Source organism: Leptinotarsa decemlineata, unplaced genomic scaffold (assembly GCF_025532065.1).
Source record: "Leptinotarsa decemlineata unplaced genomic scaffold, Ldec_3_MD MMD2_tig00004307_RagTag_RagTag, whole genome shotgun sequence".
In the NCBI taxonomy this organism is placed as follows: Eukaryota; Metazoa; Arthropoda; class Insecta; order Coleoptera; family Chrysomelidae; genus Leptinotarsa; species Leptinotarsa decemlineata.
Window position 1 is genome coordinate 3695306 of NW_027412606.1, and position 19942 is coordinate 3715247.

At 36.1% G+C, this 19942-nt stretch overlaps 1 protein-coding gene and 1 long non-coding RNA gene across 2 annotated transcripts in view; one reads left to right on the forward strand and one right to left on the reverse strand.

The window, feature by feature from the left end:
- The window catches only part of LOC141483865 (uncharacterized), a 71226-nt gene that overhangs the window by 24948 nt on the left and 26336 nt on the right, over window positions 1–19942 (forward strand). The window lies entirely within an intron of this gene.
- Window positions 1–19942, reverse strand: part of LOC111509869 (beta-alanyl-bioamine nonribosomal peptide synthetase ebony) — a 39150-nt gene that overhangs the window by 12154 nt on the left and 7054 nt on the right. Inside the window, exons 5-11 of the mRNA XM_023165718.2 lie at window positions 16866–17092; window positions 11977–12039; window positions 11716–11926; window positions 11342–11661; window positions 6835–7072; window positions 4751–4948; window positions 1798–1942 (exon numbers count right to left, since the gene is read on the reverse strand). Coding sequence (XP_023021486.2) covers window positions 1798–1942; window positions 4751–4948; window positions 6835–7072; window positions 11342–11661; window positions 11716–11926; window positions 11977–12039; window positions 16866–17092 — 1402 coding nt within the window. The remainder of the gene's footprint in view (window positions 1–1797; window positions 1943–4750; window positions 4949–6834; window positions 7073–11341; window positions 11662–11715; window positions 11927–11976; window positions 12040–16865; window positions 17093–19942) is intronic.

Below are 19942 nucleotides of genomic sequence, written 5' to 3' on the forward strand. Positions count from 1 at the left end.
ATATTATATTTCTGATCGAGTTATAGATAAAACCGTATAGAATTATTTCGAAAAGTTTCGAGATATTGCTTGATATAGAAGTAGACCTGTAATTTTTTATAACAGTTGCGTCCCCTTTCTTCAAGATAGGGCATACTCGTGCTATTTTCAGTGAAAGGTTGAAGATGTAAAGCAAAGGGCTCAATAAAAGGTGGATACAATCTTTCACTAGAAAAGTCGGTATGTGGTCCGGTCCAACAAATAGTTTGTTTTTCAATTTCTTAGTGGCCTTAATAATATCTATCTCATTAATGTGTTCGATATTTATACCCGGAAAATTATTTGGAAAGTTATCTAGCATACCACACAGGGGGATATCCGATATGATGTATACACTTTTAAAATAATTCGCAAAAGCGTTGACGATTTCCTGAGGTTTGGAATAAAAGTTATTGTCATCCTTCATAATGCCGTGAATTCTAGAATTGCATTTTTTACTCTTAATAAAATTCCGTGTATATTGTTTTCACGCTCATCAATGAAGTTTTTATAAGCTTCATTAATTTGTAGCTTGACTTCAGCTCTTAGCGAAATAAATTGTTCTCGATAAAAAGATGTATTATACTTTTTAAAGTTTTTGTGGGCCCGCTCTTTCTTTCGAATATTTTTTATAATAGTTGATGTGAACCAGTGCGGATATCTACGGGTACGATTAGATTTTAGGGGAACAGTGACGTCGAATATGTTATACAGAATATTGTTCAAGTTATGACATGCAGTGTTTACGTCTATTTGTTCTAAAACACGAGACCAATCTTCATTGGCAACAAGTTGATACATCATAGGAAAATTGGCTTTTCTGAAATTATGATTTTTTGATATGTCGCAAGAATGAGAGAAGTTATTAAAACGATTACGACTATGTGAGGTTATCAAATCTATTTGTATGGAAAGGTGATGTTTGTCCTCGTTTACAAGTGGATCCATATCATTCAAAATTTTGTTACATTGATACAGTTCTAAAAATTCCATGAAAGATTTCAGTATTTTTCCCTCGCTATCGTCAACCTCGGAATTAAGAAGAGGGATATTGAAATCGAAAAGCAACACAACATTCTCACGCTGGAGGTAATCTAACAAACTAACGTTACTGAAAAATTCTTCGAAATCTGCCATAGAGACAGCTGGTGGAATATAAATGACAAATATGCAGAAGGTTGTGTTTCCTAGTACTTTCCCACCGACTATATCTATACAAGGTGTTGCAGAAATGACATGTGATAAGTCCAAAGGTTTGAATTTAATATTATTGCGAAGAGCGATAACCACTCCCCCTCCTTTGTTTCTGAAGGGTTTAGAGGCAGAAGTGGAAAATAAATTCGAATTATAAGTTAAATCGAAGCAAAATCCGTACACTTCGTTTCTTTCAACATCGTAGAGGTTTCTGATAGTGCTATGAAATGAATGAAAAGAATACGTCCAATGGTTTCATAGACTGCGTCCACCCTGAAAGACATGACATTTCGAGTCATGTCTTTCCCATCCTGCCGCTCCCTAAGAGTAACTTTCATATGTTTTGTGGAGATTAGTCTGGTGATGCGTAGTTGGCCCGTTATTACGTGCATTCTTACGATATAGTTCCGAAGTTTATTCAACCAGTGTTTACCCATAGTGATGCGATTATTGTGATCATAATTGATACATTTGGGTGAGGACCCAAACCTTCATATTTGTGAGAAATATTTTTTCGTGATATAACGTCGAGAAAAAAAATTGTGATGAAGACGATATCATATGAGGTTTGTTGAAATCACTTACTCGATAACATCGTTTTTGTGCTCATCTTTCAAAGGTTCGTATCTGAAAGTTTTAGCTGGGCATCCACTCTTATCCATATTAATATCAGCTTGCATGAGAGACAAAATCTCAGCAAAGTTCTTGGCAGAAATGAATTCTCCAATCCCTTGAAAATTAAAAATGAATTGATATATAGTTGGTAATGAATGATTCAATCTGTTTTGGAGCTGAGACTATTGATTTTGATTTGTACAAATTTCTTCGTGTTTTGCTTGACGCTGTTTGGTTAATTTAGGACAGTATCAGCTGAATGACGCTGACAGTTAGAATTGATCAATCATATTTATTTTCCCAATACAAGAGAGGATTTATTATCACTTTTATTCAACAAGTTGTGCTGGTCAAGATGATTCCTCGAAGCTTAGATGCTGAAGCAGGCACTGGCATAGGTAACTAGTGACTACTTCCCAAGTGAATAGTCTGCAGGAGTTTAGAGAAACTCGGGATAATTATCTAACTCACGAGTTAGGAAATAAAGGACAACTGCCATTTCTTGACGTTTTGGTAACGAGGAAAACTAGAATATGATGTATTTAGGAAGGAAACAAGCACTTACATTTATATTCCTGACAGTTCACATCACTGTGTACCTACAGCACAAACGTGCTGGGTTGAATATTTTAGTGCATCGTCTTTTGACGTTTCCCCTCACATTAGAAAGGTTTACAAAAAAAATGACAATACAGGAAATAGCAGTTAGTACCTAACGGTTTCTTGAGGGGTATTGTAGATGATATTATATGGAAGAAAAAGTTTAGGTTGAGAATGAACGAAATCTCGACCTTTAGAAACGACGAAAACCAAGATAAATATATTTCAGTTCCATACCACTAATACACGAAGAACTTTGGAAATATTTTCAAGGAACTAGGTATGAAGGTGGTATTCAAAACAAGTCATACACTACAGAGCCTTTGAGGAAATGTAAAGGACAAAGTCGAAAATTCGGAAAAGTCTGGAACTGACGAAATTGAATGTAAGGACTGCGATGAAAAATATTATGGACAGACAGAAAGATCTACTGAAATAAGAAATAAGAAACACTTAGCACACCTAAAATATGGAGAACCAGAAATCTAGATGCCTATGAGAGCTTAGAAATGAGCATAATATAACGATAATAACGATGGTGGACCAATATCTGATAGTTTACTTTATAGCTTGTTGAAATGCTATTTTCAGTTGTCATATTCATCTGACAAGTAAATAAGGCAACATAGTTGTACCTATCAGAGCTATCTATTTTATGAATAAGGATAACATTGTAGGTAGATTTAGTTCAATCTTCTTCTTGAAGATGATCATTTGGTGATTGAAACACGTGTCGACGTGTTGAAAAAACGGTTTGTTGTTGAGATAGAACTCCAGTAATATTCATTACTTCACCAAAGGTTTTGTCACATATAAGGTGGTAATTGGAGAGCTATTTAGAAGTATACAACATCAATCTTTGTCAAATAAAATATGTGAGAATCTTAAGAATACTATGCACATTATATTTCATCTCTACAGAATGAATTCCAGAGTCCACACACACTGATGTGACACGCGCGATGAAGAAAGTTAGCATTTGCGTTGGTTTTGCTTAACGGAGTGAATCTCTTTGAAAAATAAGATCGCATTTTCATTTTGTGTAGTTTTTGAACAGATATGTACTCACCTATTTCAAAATTGAAATTGATAATATGGATTTTATCAAAGGCCATTATGATAAGCAATACTATTACACAGAAAAATATAGGCATATATGATTTGCTATCCGTGCGAAGCCAGAACGGTTCGCTAATGAACTATACAGGGTGTTTATCAAACATGCGGCTGAAATTTAAGAAACTATTCCTTGGACTATTCTAAGGATATTTTCCCCCTAGATGATTTTTGATAGGGCGCTTTCTTTCGATGATACGGAGCGAAAGAGAATTTCGATAAAAAATGAGAGATGCATGTATAAGTATTACACCTAGGCTAGAAAATTGCATTCAATATTGCATTCATATGTGCATTCAACAAATAGGTCGTCAATTCGGTCATTTAATGTAGATTGCCATGTAGCTTTGATTTTAAGTATTGGTTTCATTTTTCCCAAAAGTTCATGAGAAAATAAATTGTTTTTCTGTTTGATTGTTGTCACTGATCATGGTAGTTATTTCAAATGGAACGCTATAAAAGTATCAAATGTGATATACATTCGGATTGTAAATTTATCGCTTCATCAATATCTGTAATGAAAGAAACAGGTCCTTATTTAAAAAAAAAAGTTGATGATGGCCATGTTGACACGAAACGTTTTATCGAATATTTTTTATCACATCGTCATAACATTTTTTCCATTTTTTGATATTCTCTGAAATAACAACTTCATTCGAAAAAAACGCAAAACAGCATTTTTGGTGTTCCCCATATAACTCGAGAGGGGCGAGAGTCCCCGTATTCGACCATTGTATTGTTTCCGATGATAGTTATCTTTTTTCCCATTTAATCGTCTTTGTATCTGTTACAGTTTAGAATATAGCAATGTTAACACATGATAAAAGAAACGGCATGTATGGTGACATACTGAAGATATTATAGTTGATTTATATGCTCCCGATCAATCCCGAATATATCGCTCGAATTCATTCATCGTTCAAATAGAAGTTCATTTCACTACAAATGTTCTCAATATTGAAATATTTTAATTGAGTGTGGACTGATATTCACATCGTTTTGTCCAACTATTGAAAAAATCTTCCGAAAACACTTTCTCAACACCAGAATAAAAATGATTCTTTTTTCTGGTGTTGGAAAAGTATTTTCAATACATTCATTTCACGCCAGAGGTTCCAGTACAAACTATCGAGTATTGAAAAAATGAAAATTCCGGTGAAAGAAATGAGGTTTTTTCAGGAAGCTATGTTATACTCATATTACCTACCGATGTGATATCCCCTTTCCCTCAATTTGGAAATGGTAGATATCGAGTTGATGGAGTTTCCACCGATTTCATAAAAATTTGCTTTTGCTGAAATGGCAGACCTGGCTCTCTTGCTAAGAACACTGGCAACCGTTTCGAATAGCACTGTTGCTGCTTCCATTTGTTCACTGTCAATATCATCATAATTTATTTCTCCCTCTGAAAATCAAAATGATAATTATTTGGTCTATGAATACACCGACTCGATATTTATGAAAATTAATAACACAATTTTATTCGAAATGCTTTTCACTAGATGCTAGTTTCATCAGTTGGACTAATACCAATCTAGTACTACTCAAGACTAGTACTAGTTCGAATATTGGACTAGTCTAGACTAGTACTAGTGCTTGTGAAGTTGTACTTTATTATCATGTGGTTTTTTTACTGCGGTTTGTGTGATTTATATTCCAGAGTCAAACCAGCTCTGAGAACAATGCGTGGTTTCCAAAGTATTAGTTCCGATCCTGAATCTATCACTTTTTTGTCACCTGCCATTTTTATTTCTGAATGACCTTCACAGAGCCGTTAGATCTAAATTCATCCAGGATTCTGGTTAGTTTCGTGGTTTTGGTCATGGTATTCATCATGAAATTATTCATTGAGACTTCTGAGAGTAACTCCCAGAATGAAACACATACTTGGGCCTGATCAAACTCATTTCCGTTTGAGTTTCTGTTGGATTCCCTCAAAACCTTGTTACATCCAGTAAGAAGCTGCTCGTACTGGTCCCATACCTATGACTCCTATTCACTGTTGCAGGAATTTCTAGTCGTCTCGTTTGTGTCAACTCTTCATTTCACCAAGAATATTTCTATTTTGTTTCTGGCTAACTGTAGGACAACATTCGTTATGAGAAGTGTTGATAGCTTGCTAAATGTAGTCTACTGTTAACTTCATATCTATAAAGTACCTAGTTCCGGAGCTCATTTGAGTCTACCTTAAAGGCTCCATAGTTTGTTTCCCGTGGTTTCTAATATAAGGTGATTGAGATATGAGACCCACAATTCTGGAAATATGTTCCTACTAACTTTCCATCAGACAAATTCCACCCCAACACCAAACCATTGTTTTGAACATATCGATACGTGCTTCAATCACCAAGTCATTATCTTTAAAAGGAAGATTGAACTCTGCTGTTCAACTGTTAGGTGGTAGGATATAAGTTTTCAAACAATACTTCGCAAGTATAGTACTTAATGTCAAAACTGTTTCTTCTCTACGTGTCACCATAATGTTCAACTTTTTCGTTGATGTCAACCTTTGAACTGTTGGTCTGCATTGGCGTCACAGTCCTGAAATGGTTCCTGATTATCGTGAGTTTGTTATTCAGATTCAACTATGGTTTACTTAGGCCTTCTCTCACTGACCGTTGTCAAATCTTTGATATTAAAAGTTGTCCAGTATGCCCAATAATCTTAGAGTTTCTGAGACTCTGTAATACGTTGTTCTGCAGGTCCTTCAAGTCCCCCCAATCAGAAGATTTTTTTCCTGTGAATCTGGTTCCCTTCGCTGTGTCTCCGTCCATCAGCTTGTAGGTACTTCAAACTGATAGTCGCCTTCCATTTAAAATTCTCCACAAGTCTTATAATGTTGCATTTCATTAGTTCGTACTTCCACCTTCAATCACCCTCGAACAAATCTTATAATGTTACTGGAATGATTTATTTCCAGTTGGCTCTTACAACAGACCGCAGACTGATTTTGCACTGCAGGGGTTTACACACCGAGGAAACAATTACATGAGAAAGTCAATCTGAATGAGTAGCAACTGGAATGAACCATAATTTTTAATCGAAGATGATTTCCTACTAGAGTATGGTTCTTTGGGCCAAGTCCAAGGACATACCTGATACAGTTTTCAACTTCACCATATCTATATGTAACAACAGCAGTTAGGAAAATATATCATATTTCTAAGCATCTGTTATTCCAGTTGACAGTTGGTTATGAAACGCAAACAAGTTTTTCATTTCTCATATTTTTCCAGAAAGAGGAATATCTTTTCCAAGACACTCATTGAGACAAAAGTTGTTTTCACTTACCAGTTTCTTCTAGAAATTCATATAGTTTTATCAACTCCTGTCTATCGATTTTTCCACTAACCAAGAAAGGCATTTTTTCGATGACAATCACTTTTGGGACCATGTACCACATCAAACCTTTTCTGAGTTTGGCCTCTATCAGTAATGCACTCAAATTCGGATTATTGACAGTTACAAATGCTAGAAGCTCTTGTTTAATATCACCAGGTTTGTAACATAATACGATGGCTTTCTCAATCTGGAATCATTGACAATGATTTAAAAAGAATATTAATCACATAAAACATTTCAAATTCAATCAGACTGTGGTCTGATTGATGTTAATCATACAATATCAAAGAAAATATGCAGGTTCATTTGTTTACGACTAAACCAATATCACGAAAAAAAATATTCGTTTGTTTGTAATGGAATAACTGAAAAACTACTGTATCGATTCCCCCACTTATAGAAGATTCATTTTCAGCGAGTGAAATGGACTGTATTTCATTTTTGAAAATATCAAATATCTCCACGAAAATTGAAGTGATATACAGAGTACAGATTCAACGTTCAGCTTTTACAGTTTTCACAAAAAATATCTTTATACAACAATACTCAGCTTCGCAGGGGTGCAATTTAGAGTTGCAATTCCATCGGTCAATATAATTACAACAGTTCTATATACAATAGTTTTTTATAGCTACTTCTTTCCCGTATATCTGAGTTGAAAATAGTCTTTGTTACTTCTGCAAAATGTTGCTTTATGATGAGCGAATAATCATTAAATGATTTAAATCTGAACTAACTTTCAGTGGTTTTACAGTTTCTCGATTATATCTGACCCACCCCGACTCCGTATGGCTAGATAGATAACACTTTGTGAATATCAAAGTTTGGTCCATCCAACATTTATCAGATATTTACCATGGGGCCACATATGAAAAATATTTTCATATCTGTGTGGTCTTGGATTTCGATCATTCCATTTACCGATTTGAAACTTCAACTCAACATTACTCATTATCACTATGAATCATAATATTTTGTTAGGTAGTCTGGATTGAATTATTTTTCTGAGAACGCTCTGGCTTTATCGATGGACTTTTTGGAGAATAGACAGCAATTGGTTAGTATAGATAAATGCAGCTCAGATAAGATATATTTCAAATCAGGGGTACCTCAAGGATCCATTCCCGGCCCTTTATCGTTCTCTATATACACAATTCCCTACTACATATTCTTCACAATTGTCAGGTTCATTCCTATGCTGATGATACTCAAATATAACACAACTTCCCAGCAATACTTGTGACATGGTTAATGCAGATATAAATAGATCAATTGAACTGACAACGGTCCACTCTTCATTTATAAACCCTAGTGAATCGAATCTAGTGATCTTTGGTCCAAGATTTCACAGCCTCATAGTGATTAACTCTGCGAATATCTGCATTCGAAATGAACCACAAGATATTGTAAGTGAAGCAAAAATCTTGGTGTTTTGATGGAATAGATTTGAGATTTGAAACAGATATAAGTAAACTCTCACTACGTACCTACTTTGCACTGAAAATTAATTCATGGTGACCGACATATTTTGCGATATCATGTGAAAAAGTGCTTATGTGAATCTCTGGTTTATTCAATCTTCAACTATATGCGGATGTTCTTTTTGGCTCAGTTTTAACCACTCAATACAAAAAAAATATTCAAAAAGTTGAAAATCCATGCCTCAGATCAATATTTGGTATTGGTCGGCGACAAAGGATCTCATATGAGCTTCAAGGAATTGGGTGGTTGAAAATGGGAAAAAAGGGTATTTGACGCTGTCTGTTTATTTCCATGAAATAATTGTAATAAAAAGGAAAGTTAAATATCAAATAGACATCCACAACTTGAGTATTTAATATAAAAATATGTTTGCAATACCAAAATTCAAAATAAAATTTGCCAAAACAGCTGTTTCGGCCTATTGGGTATCGTCAGTACCAGGCAGGCGGTCTTCGATTGAAGACAAAATTTGAACAACCAGGAGAATACTTGATGAGAATAACATAAGTGGAATCACCTATTGATGTCACACCCAAGTCAACTTGCCAAGTTTTTTTGTCAGTGTTGGTGGTTTGACCAATCAACCGACAACTGCGGTAGCAGAAATTTGGGAAGCTATCCTGAAATGCCATCGGAGAACGAATCCACATGTTTCTAGAAATGATATGAAATCTAGAAAGGTTAACTCAGTCAAGCTGCTGGAGAATATTTACATGAAAATCAAAAGATGAATAGATAATATAGGTATATCAAGTACTTTTCTTGTTTATTCACATTTTGTCTTCAATCGAAAACCGCCTACTCAATACTGACGATGCCCAATGGGTTGAAACAGCTGTCTACCGGTGGATCTTAAATTGGAATCAAAATGGAAATGATCAGAATAGTACTTATCTATTTCTAGGATAGCTTCCCAAATTTCTGCTATCGCAGTTGTCGTTTGATTGGTCAAACCACCAAAACTGACATAAAAACTTGGAAATTGACTTGGGCGCCACACCAATAGGTGGTTCCACTTATGTCTCGCTTGCGTTCACGCAGTTATTTTTATCAAGTACTTTTCTTGGCTACTAACATTTTGTTTTCAATCGAAGGCCTCCTGCCCGGTACTGACGATGGCCAAAAGGCTGAAACAGCTGTCTACCGGTGGCTCTTAAATTGAATTCAATGTGGGAATAATCAGAATAGTACTTATCTATTCATCTTTATATATACAGGGTGTTTATTAAGTATGTACCATAAATTTAACAGACGATTTTTTAGGTAATTTTGAGACGAAACGTTCATATGACCATGGGTCCGCAAATCCTCGTTCTCAAGATACAGGGTGTTGAAATAAAAATAAAAAAAAAGTTATTCGTAATTATCCTAATTATCCTTTACCTAATTTTGTTGTAATTTGGCAATGGTATTAATAACATTAAGGAGCTAAACTAGCCCGATCGTGATTCAATTTATTGAGTCCAGTGGCGTCTCGAGCGGGATTTGAACGAATATTTTTTATTTAAAAATGTACGCCACTGATTTTTGTGCAATTTTCATCATTTCTTTGGATTGATCAATTAGAATTACAACTTTTTTGTATCTTGAATTTTTTTCGTATCTTGCTTGGTTTTTAAGAAAAAAAAAGTTGATCTGTAAACAATATACGACTTAGGAAACCTTGATTTCTTCTTATTTTACCGCGTAACCAATTGGAAAAAGCTAGTCTTTCAGGCAAATCTCTGGGCAATAGAGCTTACTAGCATTCAGTTCTTCATCTATTTCCCGAGTATGAGATCTATTTCCTGGTATGAGAATTTACTTCAATCTCATTTAAAACAGCTTCTTCAATTTGAACTGTTCGTAGAAAAATGGTTCGAAAAATAACCACTAAACACACTTTTTATAAAAATTAGAAATTAACAGCTTATAAAGTTGACAACAACTGTCAAGTTGTTTATTAAACGCCGCAATCGTTTTCCAAGGCAACCCTTAATTATTATTTATGGTATTTTCAGAAGAGTGCGAAATTCAATGATGCGGCGGCTAGACGGTTGTGTTGAAGCCGAAGGAGGCCATTTCCAACACTTAATTCAGTGCAATTCGTTAGTCTCGATGTTAATGTTATTTAATATTTGTTGTTATTGTTACATAATTAGTAATGAGAAATTATAAAAATAATAATTTCCAAAAGAAACATTTAATTTCCCATATTATTCCTTGCGAGGTCTAGGGATATACAATTAGGTCGACTTTTTTTTCTTAAAAACTAAGCAAGATACGAAAAAAATTCACGACACAAAAAAGTTGTAATTTTAATTGCCCAATCCAAAGAAATGATAAAAAAAATGCAAAAAAGTCAGTGGCGTACATTTTTAAGTCAAAAATATTCGTTCAAATCCCGCTCGAGACGCCACTGGACCTAATAAATTGAATCACGTTTGGTCTAAATTAGCTCCTCAATGTTATAAACACCATTGCCAAATTACAACAAAATTAGGTACAGGATATTTAAGATATTAACGAATTACTTTTTCTTAATTTTTATTTCAACACGCTGTATCTTGAGAACGGAGGATTTGCGGACCCATGTTGATATGAACATTTCATCTTGAAATTACCTAAAGAATTGTTTATGGTACATACTTAATTAACACCCTGTGACTGCCTCACAGTCACTTGTATCCAAATCACATTCTCGTGAAAATAATCCAAGCTTTGAACTGATCTCCTAATCTTTGAAATGGCCCGCAATATGTACTATATTCGAACGCTCCGGTATATTTGTGATTGCCAAAGATCTGTTATACATATGATTCAATATGCATGAAAATATTTCTCAGTGTTTCCGCTCTCCAGAGAAAACTTTGGACGGTAATAACCCCAGTAACATTCTGTTATATATTTAGCACTCCCACAGAAAATCTACATTTACACATCAAAACTCCCCATTACTGAGAGGTTAGTTTAGAATCCGAAATTTACTACATACCTCATCTAGTGTATACATGAGCTGTTGGATTTCACTGAGGTCAACTCTACGTCCCCCAATTTTTATTTGTGAATCTGCTCTACCTTCAAAAATCAAGCGTCCATTTTCAATTCTTGCAAAGTCACCAGTGCGGAATAGTTGTTTGTAATCAGGATCTGTTTCGAATGGGTTATCAATGAATCTCTCTTCTTGATCTGTTTTGTTGACGTATCCTGCTGATAGGTTCAGTCCAGAAACGAATACTTCACCAACGGTTCCAGCTTGCACAATTTGACGATTTTCATCCAGAAGGTACACTACTGTGTTATCGATTGGAATACCTGGAAATAGTTGATATAAATATTCTTTTATTCTTTTTCATGGCAAGTGATTACCTATCGGAACTTTATCATGACTTTCCAGCTGTTTCAGTTCATTTATTACATAAAATGTAACGTCAGCCATGATTTCAGTGCTTCCATAGAAATTGCACAGCCTGTAACTATTTTCCGGAAAACATTTATAAAATTGGTTGACCACCACTCTGTCGAGAGATTCTCCGGAGCAAATCCATAACCTCAAATTTCGCAAGTAGGCCTCATTTCCCTAGAAAGGAAATACTGACTACTAGTGGACGTTTTCCCATTGATACTTACTTGTGACTCCAAGAACAGAAGAAGAGATTTCAAGAGCGAAGGGACTAAAACAAGTCTCTGTACCTGCAATAAATATAATTCCACATGATATTATAAAATTTTTCTATTCGGTTCAGTTTTACAGCTTTTCTATTCCTCTCAGAATCAAAAATATGTTCGAGACGCTCATGAACATTTCAGTTATTGAAAAAAGGTTTTGGATTTCTACTTATCCATTTCCATACAAAAAAATATGTGAATCAATTCAAGGCAACTTTATACGAAGATGTGTCAATCATGGAAGATTCCTATATTTCTTTATTTAAAGATGAAGAAGTAGAAAGCCAAAACATTTTTTTTTCCAAAAATCGATATTTTCCAAAAATATAATCCTTTCAATTTGAAAATAAAACACTTTTTGATAACACATAAGCTTGCTACACCACACTTTTTGAATCACATGCCACATGATTCTTACAGCGAGTTCGGAAATACATGAAAATTCTTTTTTCCAGAAGAGTTGTTTTTTTCTCCTTTCTGTTTCTGATCGTATATGGAACTTTGTAAACGATAAGAGGCAGAAACTCGCGCCTTTGTTTTGTAGATCTTCTTATGCAGATCTTCAACGGTCGGTTTTGTTTATTTTTGTATGAAGAACAGTCGGTGGGCCTTTCTCTTCGACTAGATTGGTGTGACAGTGAAGGCGCTTGGACTGATGAAGATGAACCAATTCCACGATACATATAGAATAAAATTGTATTTTTTATAATAAGTGTTCATTTATTCCAAAAAGTTATAAGTAAAGGTAAATTTAGACCGTTACAATTGCACAGTTCATTAGGAGGTTTTGCCATATTGGCGTACGGTCAATAAACAGGATCATCTCGAAGTTATGCGCCTCTTAGTACGAAAATAACGTCCGGTATTGTGAGGTAATAGTTCATGGCTTTTGCATCACGATAATGCGCCTGCTCACTGGCAATTGCTCGTTCGTATTTTTTGGCCAAAAACTCATGGAAGGCCGGCATTTGGCAACGATTGAGAAGACAAGCTCAAATCGCTGAGAGCTCGGAAATATACCAAAAAGTGCATATCAGAAGTATTTCGAGGATTGGAAAAACCGCTGGCACAAGTATATTATACCTGTGGGGGTTTACTTTGGAGGGGACAAAAAAGAAATTGATGAATACATGAATATTTTTTGAAGAAAATGAAAAGTCACCTTATTTTTTGAACAGAGAGTATATCTTGCACTCAAACAAAACCTTTTTCACGAGAAAGTATGGACCAGCCTAGCTGATGAGACTGATGAGACCTTGGTGGATCAGGTATTGGATTACGAAAGCTTTGTTTTTTGTGCTCTGGTTTCAATTGAAACGCATATGTTTACTTTTATTGACCCAACTGTGGAATGTATTGCACTGAATTATAATACTGTTTCGTGTTATTCAGAATATGTGTCCACTTCTGTTTTTGAAATTCTAAGAACAAGAAATACTTTCCTTTGTTTTCCGCACTCCATGAGAAATTTTGAATTTCCTAATATTGCTCAAGCAGAACGCATTTTTTTATAGGAGAAAAGTAAATACCCAGCATAACTGATATTGGTTAAAAATCTTTTGCAAATATACTGACATTATTTGCTGTTCATAATACTGATGTAAACGTAATTGATATGTAGGTAGATTAAACGGTTACATAACTGGGAATGTATTTTTATGAATTTGCTAATCTCACTAATATCCTTCGTCAATAGCATACAGATAGTCTATCAATTAAGCTAATTTCAAATAATTTGTTACAAAAATAAATATATATTAGTGTCTGAATGTTCCTGATACAACCTAGAATTAATTTTTATTCATCATTGTTCAAGCAAGTATAATAATCTTCCATTGTAACGTGGGGGATTGAAATTATACAAAGGAAGATATTTGAAACTTTCACAACCTGAATATTTTTCTTTTCGATAATGATAGAAAAAATATGAAAGAGACGTTATTTTCAGAGGACTAATACTTGGTTCGTGGAATGCGCTTTAGAAAGAGTTTTGCTGTGTCAAACCAATTTTTGGGTTGTACTTATGGTGCTCGAGTTGTTGTAATCGTTGTTCCCAACGCAGACCTTGCCTTGAATTCTCTAAATTAGATTACCTGAACTTTTTGTGTACAATTTAGAACAGGTAGCCAGATTTCATTATTGTTCATTGCTTTTTTTTCTACTGCAATTATCCATGTGTTTCTGAATTTCGATTGCCTCTCTATATACAGTAGAATAGTGATTTTGAGTTAAATCGAGTATTACTGTACCTGTTGTCTCTGGGTTCTTTTTTTTCGATAGCATGTTTGGCTACAGCTGATATCTCGGTTTGCCCGAGGAGAAAATTCATCCTGTGCTCAGGGAGACAGGTATCTATACTTATTTTCGTGGTTCCAATGTAGACCGACTCGCAGCTACAAGGAATCCGGTATACTCCGGGTGTTGCTAAAGTTCTCTGGGGTCCTCATCTGACCTTGAACGTCCTCTGCTAGTTTTTGTTGGCCTTAATATTGGTTTCACTTCGTGTTTGTCTTTGTTAGATTCTCCCTATCCGGTCTGTAACATTTTCAACATAGAAAAGGGACACTTTTTTCTTGACTTCGGCGTTCTCTCCTCTGGATCATATGGCCCACTCGAAGTGTCCTTTGCTGAATCCATTCCCTTTAAAGGAATTTTTCAGCTGATCTTTCAGTAGACCATGTGGCCCAATCTACCATCTTCATGTATGTTCTATTTGGATTTCTTGTTCCATTGGATTTTGGATTTCTGGTTCAAATGGATTTTTGAGTCTAGATAGTTTAAATTCAATAAGAAATTATTTAGTATATCTTTATATCATTTCAATTGAAACGAAGAGGCAATGAACAATAATGAAATCTGGCTACCTGTCCTCAATTGTAGATAAACAAGTTCTGATAATTCATTTGAGAGGAACCTAGCCACGTCTACCTATAATGATATATAAAACTGGAGCCAGTATTGTAGTACTCCTGGAAGCAGGGGCCCCACTAGGTGCAGTTCTTTCCCCACACCTCTTCTTGGTATACACAGTAGACAGAGGACAACTCCCACAAGTTGGCACTCTACGCAGACGACACAGATCTACTGGCAAGATCCACTAACCACGCGAAATTTACCTGATACTCACAACAGCAAGCGGATAGATTAGAGGAATGGGCCAGCCTTCAGAAAATCAGTATAAACTATGACAAGAGTCAGGCGACACTGTTCATCCGAAGGCTGGTACATCTGGAAGGAATGTCATTTTCAACGGACAGGAGATTCCGTTGACCAACGAACAAGATACTTGGGAGTCACCCTCGACAAGAGATCAACGTTCAGGTGCCACATACGGCAGGGGATAGGGCTGACGAGAGCCGCCAGACAGAACCTCAATCTCATCATTGGACGCAAGACCGTTCAACGACCTATCATTCTGTATACCTCCACTGCCTGGGGCCAGTGCGCAGCGACATACAGACGCAGTATCCAGATGTTCATGAAAGCTCACTTACGAGCTGCCGTAAACGCTCCAAGATATATGCCTAACAGATACATCTGCCGGGACTTGGACCTTAACATCCAGTATGTAGACGCATATATGAGAGAAAACGCCGGAAACGTACTTATTCGAAAGAATACGAACACACGCTAGTCCAGCGCTGCGCTACATGAAGCGCTCAACAGCGACTCCATATTTCGCGAAAGTGATAAACACATGAGGCCCACGAAGCAGAACCAACGACTACCTCCGAGAGTCACTGTCAGGCGGCTCCGGTTAGTATAAAAACGTTTTAAACAGATTATTCACACACACCTTCTTACAGATACACACACACACAAACACACACACACTTAGTTCGCGATCAATAGACACTTGTCTCTGGCTAGGTTGAGGGGACCCCCCTGCAAACATTACATACAGTAAAATCACAATGATCAACAAATATCGAGAGTAAAAGCCCCTAAAAGAGGTCAGATGTCAAACCTGCTGAAGTGCCCAGCAGCCAGTTGAGGTCCACTCTGAATTGAGTGGGGGTCGATGGACGAGATTCTAGCTTCTGCACACAGTAACCGTTTGGGGAAGATTCTATTTCAGGGCACTCAACCCGGGGGGGGCACGGAGGGGAAACATTATAGTTTGTGTATTGGAAACAAGGGAACAACAACTCAAGCATCAACTCGAGCATTATGACCATTACCTCATGGCATTTATGATGTATTCCGCAGCAGTAGACGAAACATGCAGACCAGGGCAAGAAACTTGGAAAGTACCTGTGACACAGATATCACCGGCAGTGAAAGTTTATATTCTTTAGTCAAAATCATTATTTCATCTGAGGTTTTTGGGATGTATATGATGTATGAGAAAACGTTTTTTTACCAAATGAATGGGTTTTTGTTTTTTGTATTAGATTGGATTGATCTGAAACTTTTGTGGCATTACCCTATTGCAGAGAGTAGATTCAGCAATACAAATTTCATATGCAGAAAATTTATTCAATGTTCAGTCCCCAAATTGTGGTAGTTTTTGTGTTAGATAATACGACCGATGTAGTCATAGTTTGTGAAGGCTTGAATTTGACCCTGACGATTTTTTGGTATTTTTCATAGTTACGTTTTGTCTCTTTAGATGTTGAAATTGCAAAAATTAAAGAGCATTCCGAATTCTCATTGAGAAAGTACGATGAATTACGATGAAGTAATTTTGTATTTTCAGAGTGATGATGAAAATATTATTTCAAAGACGCCGGACTGAAGAAATGAGTAAAGCAATTTTCTCCAATTGGAATTTGTCGATGGATTTGTTGAAGTCAATCTATAGTAATGTTGAAATATGATGAATATAATGGAAAGAACAAATACTTTACCTCGTATTTCTCCAAAATATTCACAATTTTCTCAGGATTCGTAAGATACTTTTTGGGAACAACTAAAAGAGTTCGTCCATTGAGTAGAGGTCCCCATATTTCTGCCACACTGTCAACGAATGCCAGAGCGGTTTTCGAAACGCAAACACTTTCGTTTTCTCCAAAAGGAAATTGTTGAAACTGCCATTGCAGTCTATTCATGATAGCTGTTTGTGGGAGACGCACACCTGTTGAAAATATTCATTTTCACCACAATATTTTGTCAATTTTCCAAAAATGAAAAAAATTATGGTTTCACTATTGCCGAATTGTTTTAGGACAGAAAAATGTGTGAGCTCACGATAAAAAAAATTGGATATTTTGAAATTCAAGTGGTGAAATAGTTTATCAATATTGTTTTAAATTATGCCCTGGAGAAAATAACGTCGGCCGCCACTGTTAATCATAAACCAATTGTGACGTAGCTAAGAGCGTGCGAATGTACGATGTTCACTGCCGCTCAAGATGTAGTGAGAATAATGCTACCGACTCCGATGGCATTCCGGTGAAGTTTCTATCGCCTTCGATTACGATATACAAACGCTAGCCACCAACATATCGACATAGTCAAGTCAAAGTTACAGTGCGGTACGCGAAGCGATCTAGTAAGGCGATAGACATTCGAATAATAGTTGAAGTAGAGAATCAATCATTCCTCAGAGCCGTCGGGGACTGTGAGGCATGGTTAGTTATTAGAAACGCAAGTTTCTAAATGCACAAAATAGTTGAAGTGTTTGTTGTAATTGAAGTTGTATTGCTTCCATATTTGTCTCTGGGACGAATAACTCAAAATGTGCCTTCCTTTATAATTGTTGACCTGCTCTTTCCATTTTTTCCGGAAATCATTGTTTCAAAAGTTATTCATGTTGGCTCGATTCTAACTAAAATAATTTGTAGCTCCCGAACCATAAACTTCAGACCATATGTTTTATACTTTGTTGAAATCTGAACACCATGGAGCATCTGATAATGCGAAACAATATAGGATTATCCATTTAAAAAATTGGTGTCATGCTATGGGGGTGCGATAAGGAAAGTGAAATCAAATGTGAATATGTCAAAATATATCCCCCTGTATACTATTGTTGACGTGTTTTTTCATTACGTAGTTCAAGTCTCTGACTTTGAAGAATATGCTCTTTCAACTCTTTTTTTAAGCGACTGATGAAAAATCTATCTCAAATATCAAAAGCTTCATAAAAGAGTTGGATTCTTCTTTGAAGCGATTTATATAAAATATATCTGGAATATCAATCGCTTTGAAAAAGAGTTGAAAGAGCATATTCTTCAAAAGTCAGAGACTTGAACTTCTACGTCTATTTGAGTAGATGGGAAAAAACCGTACGTATTTTTGCTATATTGTCCACTTACCATTCTGTAATACATATGTGTTGATATATGTATGTATATATATATATATATATATATATATATATATATATATATATATATATATATATGTATATATGGGCACTATCGTTTTGTTAATATATATCGCATCCATTTTCAACAACATCCATATCGATTTCAACATGTTTTAATGTATTATTACTAGTACACGCATTTTACAATTTTGATTTCATACTTAATTGTCAATTTAGTTTTATGTTTGTATGATTTTATATTCAAATAATATTATGTCAAAATTAACAACTTTTATATTTATACTTATATTTGTGATTTTATATTATCTTATGTGTTTTTAATTTCATATATTGAGTAGTTTATTCTCATATGTAAATCCCTTTCATATAATTCATTACCATACTTTAATATTCATCATATTTTTTTTTCTTTGGATGTCCTTTTCACCACATACAAGCAACATCTGATGCTTTTGTGGTTTCTACGATGTTTATTCAACTGTATGTATTACTTCAGTTATTTCTTTTTGTGATTTGAATCTGAATAAACATTATTATTATTATTATTTTTTCACCGTAGTGTGCACTGGTCAGGCCCTATCCCTCGAAGCCCCGATACATTCGAGAGCGCGCGCCAGCATTATTAACTAATGACCACTCCCCACACCGTGGGGTGAGTGATCATTGGTTCCGAGAATCATGTGCCCTGAGCAAGCGCAGTGAGCCAAGAATGACAGCCTTCTGCGTCTGTGCGGTCAAGATTTCTGCCTTAGTGCGGCAAGCCGGTATGATTTCAATATTCGAGAGTAGAGAGGACATCATTTCACCAAGGACTCCAATAATCGAAGTTCGAAGAGAAAATTTCCATATTTCATCCGTTTTTTCTCCTCTTTTCTGACGATATTCGTCTCGCCAGGAGCTGAAAATTCCACGACAAATATCGTTTTGCTCTGGTGGTCGAGAAGGACCACATCAGGCTCATTAGCTTGTATGAGCCTGAGGGTGGGGAACGAATATTTGCAATAAATTCGGCACTTCTCGTTCCCCACAATGGATTCAATATCCCCCGGAGCGTAGGGCCACACCGGTGTCTCCTCAATACCGTAAGAGTGCCGTAGATGGTAATATAGCACTCTTAGGGCCGCGTTATGTCGATGGATATAGGCCGAGAACGCATATGCTGGACATGCTGATAGCAAGTGCATTAGGGTCTCGGGCGCCTCGTGGCAGGCCCTGCACCTTGTATCAGGAACCTCTATACCCATCACGCGACTGCAGTAGTCTAAGGTGTTGAAGACACCATCCTGGCAAGCCATGATGAACCCCTCAGTTTCCGACTTCAGCCCACTCGACCTGAGAAAAGCGAAGGTCAGGCGCTTTGATAAGCCAAGGCCTCCAATGTTATTGAAGAAGACTCCATGTATTGGCTTATCCTTGTGTTTCCGCAGAAGTAAAGTGACAGCTCGGTGACAGAGTTGTGGTCACCTCGTTCAGTGTCGAAAACAATACCGAGTTCATCAGCTGCTCGGGCAGCTGCCTTAAAGAGAAATGCTCCAACTACTGCTGTCTCATGGTCACGGACAATTCTCGGGATCCGAACTCCTGACGACTTTACAGGCTGTATCCAGCACCATTCTGTCATGTAGACACTCCAAACTCAAAAGTCCACGGCCT